This window comes from Lactuca serriola, chromosome 2 (genome assembly GCF_051521515.1).
Source record: "Lactuca serriola cultivar US96UC23 chromosome 2, Lser_US96UC23_V15, whole genome shotgun sequence".
NCBI lineage: Eukaryota > Viridiplantae > Streptophyta > Magnoliopsida > Asterales > Asteraceae > Lactuca > Lactuca serriola.
The window spans coordinates 121241824-121247525 of NC_136409.1; the positions used below are offsets into that span (position 1 = coordinate 121241824).

The 5702-nt window shown below is 33.1% G+C and overlaps 1 protein-coding gene across 1 annotated transcript; it reads left to right on the plus strand.

The window, feature by feature from the left end:
• Nucleotides 1-1567: 1567 nt before the first annotated feature.
• On the plus strand, nucleotides 1568-5193 carry LOC145089523 (uncharacterized). Its single transcript, XM_079027950.1, has 6 exons — nucleotides 1568-2047; nucleotides 2129-2274; nucleotides 2377-3807; nucleotides 3886-4203; nucleotides 4283-4382; nucleotides 4450-5193. Exons 1-6 carry the CDS (start codon nucleotides 1568-1570, stop codon nucleotides 5191-5193), a joined length of 3219 nt encoding a protein of 1072 aa, XP_078884076.1.
• The last annotated feature ends 509 nt before the right edge of the window (nucleotides 5194-5702 follow it).

The following is a 5702-nucleotide window of genomic DNA, read 5'->3' on the forward strand; positions in this document are numbered from 1 at the left end:
TGAAGTCTAATTAGATACAATTATGTATCATTTCATATTACATAGGAACCTCGCGCGTTATGAAGCCCTGAACTGACACTTAGCATCCAAACCGACTCGTTTCTCGATTGGTGAGTTCATACCCCTACGCCTTTTTCCGTGTTTTTCAATGTTTTCAGGGGGGAATACAAGCAAACTATAAATGTTTTTGAAACTTAAAACAAATGAAATTCTATAAATATCTGGCAAACTTTTAGATATCTTTACCCCTTATGTATTATGCGGGGCATAAGGGATGTTTTATCGAATCAAATGGCATGGAATTTCAACTACAGTAAAGGAAACAATTAACTACGGAAAAATGTTACGGAATCATATTCCGTAGCAATTTTGCTACGGAATATGCTACAGAATGACTTTCTGTAGTTTTTTTGTTACAAAATTTTCTACGAAATAAAATTCTGTAGCCAACTTATAACTAATTACGGAAATTTGTTACAAAAACGTAATCTGTAGTTAGTCTGCTACCGAATTTGCTACGGAATTAAAATACATAACAATTTTGCTACGTAAATTAATACGGATCTAAATTTTGTAGCTATTTTGCTACATAATAATATCATGTAGCTGTTTTGCTATGAAATTTAGTTACGGAAATGATTTTTGTAGTTATTTTGCTATAAAATGAAATTTCATAGCTATTATGCTACAGAATTTTGCTACAGAACTGATTTTCATAGCTATTTTGCTACGGTGGAAAAATTCATAACTCTTTTGTTAAAAAAAATTCTACGGAACTAAGTTATGTAGCTATTTTGCTACGGGATGAAACTTCATAGCTATTTTACCTTAATATTTTTCTTAATTTGTTTAATTGTTTTTTTTTTTAATTTTAATAAATGAGCTTCCATAACAAATTTCTAACAATTACAAGAAAAGCAAAAGCTGAATCGCGTAACAGGTGAAATTGACTTGAGATTTTATAAAATTGGTTTTATTCCTATTTTATATTAAAGAAATTATAAAATATCCTAAAAAGCTAAAAATGATAGAAAATTTGTTATTCCACCGTTTGTTAATGGAATCCCCTATGTGAATTAAAAATATACCCTTGCCTGATTTCATGATTAGCTTTCCCTCCTCCGTCCCTATCCCACTCACGCTACAACCTCTAAATTTCTAATCGCGATCGTTGGCCGCTACTAAGCCTCCCCGTCACTCCGATTTCAGAGGTATTTTTTGTTTCTTTTGTTTTGATTTGCTTTGAATGATTTTTTTCTTTCTTTTCTATCAATTTCTCAATCAGTACAAAAATCGGACATAAGAACCACTAATTCATTTGTTTATTTTTTTTTTCTATCCATTTTCTCAATTAGTAAAAAACATCCTATTCTTTATTATTCTTAATTATAAATATGTTTGACAATTAATTTTAGTATTTTTAGATGTTGACTTGCTGATTGTTTTGGTCATATCCACCTGTAGGTTTGTTTCCTAATATTTAACTGATTATCACTCGTTTATATATATATATATATATATATATATATATATATATATATATATATATATGTGCAGATATTATAAAATGAGCAATCCAAATAGGAAATGGATGTATGAAAGACTTGATGACCGTGGTCATATTTCTTGTATTTTTGTAAATGGTGTGCAATCATTCATCAAGTTTGCTTCTAGTAAAAAAAGTTATATGGATGGAGATAAGATCCGATGTCCATGCATAAAATTCCATAACAAAGCATATAAAAAAGTTGATAAGGCAAAGTATCATTTGTATAAGTTTGGTTTTGTTCCAAATTATGAGTTTTGGGATAAACATGGAGAATCGTCATTCGATTGTACTCCATTAGGGGTGGATGATACATACATGAGTCTGAACGAACACCATGAACCTTCTTATAGGGAAATGGTTATGGATGCAGCAGGTCCTGACTTTATAACTAGTACTCTTGATGAGGAGCCAAATGCAGAAGATAAGAAGTTTTTTGATATGCTAGAGGCAGCTGATAAAGAGTTGTGGTCTGGTTGTAAAAAAGTGACACAATTATCTGTTATAGCTCGACTATTAAATATCAAATCGGAATATCGCATCCATGAGTAATGTTTTGATGCTATTTGCCAATTAATAAAGGATGGGTTACCGGAGGAGAATAACATGGTTAATAGTTTATATGAGAGCAAAAAGTTAACACAAGCACTTGGTTTACCTGTGGAATTGATTGACACTTGTAGGTCTGGATGTATGATATATTGGAGGGGAGACAAAGATCTTGATTGGTGCAAGTTTTGCAACGCATAAAGGTACAAAAAGTCAAGAAGTTCATCTACACGTTCGCGTATACCTTTCAAGAGAATGCATTATTTTCCTTTGACTCCAAGGTTGAAAAGATTGTATGCTTCACAAGCAACTGCCGCCTCCATGCGATGGCATGCTGAAAATCATGATCACGATATCGGGGTAATGTGTCATCCATCTGATTCTGAAGCTTGGAAGCAATTTGATATTAGTTATCCTGCATTTGCAGCCGAACGACGTAATGTTAGATTAGCCCTATGTACTGATGGGTTTCAACCACATGGAGCTTCAGGAAAACAATATTCATCTTGGCCTATTATTATAACACCTTATAATTTGCCACCATCTATGTGTATGAAAGAGCCTTACATGTTTTTGACTGCAATTGTGCCTGGACCTGCGAACCCTAAGCAAAAATTAGATGTCTTTCTTCAACCGGTTGTTGCAGAACTGAAGCAGTTATGGGAAGAAGGTGTCTTAACTTATGATGTTTCTTTGAGACAAAATTTTCAATTAAGAGCTGCTTTGATGTGGACAATTATCGATTTTCCGGCATATGGAATGTTATCAAGATGGACAACGGCTAGGAAGCTAGCATGTCCGCATTGTGGGAAACATACACAAGCTTTTAGGCTTCAAAATGGTAAGAAGATCTCATGGTTTGATTGTCATAGAAGATTCCTCAATGTTGATCACCCATATAGAAAAGAAAAAAATAAGTTCATCAAGAATCGTGCAGAGAAAAAAGGTCCTCCTCCAAGTATGAATGGTGAAGAAACCATAAGGCAAATTGAAGAACTTGGTCTATTAAAAGTGACTGAACTTAATGCGGAGGCAGTAAATAAATCATGTGGAAAATATGGTTGGAAAAAAAGAAGCATATTTTGGGATTTACCTTATTGGAAAACAAACCTCATTAGACATAATTCTGATGTTATGCATATTGAGAAAAACTTTTTTGAGAATTTGTTTTACACTGTAATGGATGTTAAGAAGAGGACAAAGGACAATGCAAATGCGATAGATGATCTGAAACTCTATTGTAAGAAGAGAAAAGGAGTAAATCAAAATCAAAGAGCATATTATGCATTTGAGAAGAAGCAAAAGAAAGCCATATGTGAATGGGTAGAGAGTTTGAGTTTCCCCGATGGGTATGTTTCAAATTTGGGAAGGTGTGTAGATTTGAGCTCATGTAGACTGTTTGGAATGAAAAGCCATGATTGCCATGTTTTTATGCAAAGATTGTTACCGGTTGCATTTCGTAAGATGTTGCCAAAAAATATGTGGGAAGCAGTTACTGAGTTGAGTCTTTTCTTCAAAAGCTTAACTTCAAAGATAATTACTACCAAAGACATGGAAAGGATTGAAGCTGAGATCCCAATAATTCTTTGTAAGTTAGAGATTATCTTTGTCCCTGGATTTTTTGACTCGATGGAGCATTTATCGATACATTTACCGTACGAAGCAAAAGTGGGTGGTCCCGTTCAATATCGATGGATGTATCCGTTTGAAAGGTTTGTTTTCTAATTCACATTGTATTTTAAACATTTAAGTGAAAACTTCTAGTTAATAAATAAAATGTTATACTTTAGATTGTTACACCAGTTGAAAAAAGATGTGAAAAATAAAGCTAGAGTTGAAGGGTCAATATGCAACGTATACTTGGTTCGTGAAGCATCAATATTTTTCTCTCACTATTTCGAGCCTAGTGTTCATACACGTAACAAAAAGGTGCCTAGAAATGATTATGGAGGAGTTGAAGATGATGATGACAATGAAACATTAGCTATATTTTCATATCCTGGCCGCCCATATGGGAAACTCAAGAGTAGAAGGCTGACCAATGAGGAATTCAATGCAGCTCATTCTTACATATTGGTTAATGAAGAGAAGATGCAACCTTACCTTAGGTAAGAATACTCACAACATTTTAAGTCATTTTTTATTTAATTTCTCATAACTTTAAACAATTTTAATCTTAATGTACAGCATGTATGAAGAGTTGTTGCAAGATCTATATCCAAATATAAATGAACATGATCTTGCTGCTGAAGTGGATAAAAACTTTGCTACATGGTTTGGAAACTATGTGAGTTTTTAAGTTGTTTTCTATTCATTCAAGAAACTTCTTATGTAGTTCATTCTTATTTATATAGGCACGCCAAAACAAAATAGAGAACAAGTATATACATGATCTTTCTAGAAAACCATTGAGGACGGTGAAATCATATAATGTATACTTTGTAAATGGTTACAAGTTTCACACAGAATCCTATGGTGCTAAGAAATCAACGATGAATAGTGGAGTGTGTATAAGTAGCCCAGCTGGTGATTACTATGGCAAGTTGTTGGAAATTTTAGAAATTGAATACCCTGGTTTGCCAATTAAAACCACAGTATTGTTTAAATGTCATTGGTATGATCCAACACCTAATGTGGGAGTTAAAGTTCACAACCAATATAAATTGGTTGATATAAACCAGCGAAGAAAGTTTAACAAGTTTGAACCATTTATTTTAGCTATGCAAGCTACTCAAGTTTGTTACATGCCTTACCCGAGTTTGAAACAAAACAACTCGGATTGGTTGGTTGTATGTAAAGTTAGACCTCGGGGATGGGTTGAGATACAAAAAAGTGATAGTGAAAAAGATGTTGCATTTCAAAAGGATGAAGTTGAAGAAAATGAAATTATTAGCACTGCGCCAGAAAATGTTGAGTATGACGACATCTCAAGAAACGAGTCAGATAATGAAAATAATAATGAAGATCATGGTGAATCTGATTATGAAAGCAATGATGAAAATAATGGTGATGCTGAAAGTGAGGGTGAGTTTGAGTACAGTACATCAAGCATTGAAGAAGATGATGATGAAGAAGATCATGATGATGATAGTGATTAGCAACTGAGGTAAGAAAAAGTAGTTCTTGGTGATAATGAATTACCAGCTCATTTAATTATATTGCACTTGTTGTCAAAGTTAAAAAGAAAATAACATGTGTCTTTTATTGCTGGTTCATTCGATGGTAAAGTCATTTCAGACTTGTGGTTGGGGTTTATGTTTATTGACATGCTGATTGTGTTGAGTATTTAGGAACTGCATATCTTGGGATTTTGTTGGCGTATATGATGAGTTCACTTGGATAATTATTGTGTCTGACATTAAGTAGTTGTTTTTTGTTTGTATCTTTTATATAATATTCATGTTTGAGAAAGGATTTAATGTCATATATTTGTTCTATGAAGAGAATATGGTTGTCTGAATATATGGATTGTTACAGTTCCTATTTATGGATGAAATGCCATTTTGAATTGGGGCATAAATTAGATTTTATAGCAATGATGAGTATTGAGTGTACCCATGTTTATAATTATTGTCATCTAAGGTCTATTGAATGATTGTTATAGGAG

Excerpts from the sequence above, each read along its gene's own strand:
- LOC145089523 (XM_079027950.1), top strand. The coding sequence starts at position 1,568 with ATGAGCAATCCAAATAGGAAATGGATGTATGAAAGACTTGATGACCGT. Across the intron at positions 2,275-2,376 it reads GGAGACAAAGATCTTGATTG|GTTGAAAAGATTGTATGCTT; the intron begins GTGCAAGTTTTG and ends TTTGACTCCAAG. Across the intron at positions 4,383-4,449 it reads CTACATGGTTTGGAAACTAT|GCACGCCAAAACAAAATAGA; the intron begins GTGAGTTTTTAA and ends TTATTTATATAG.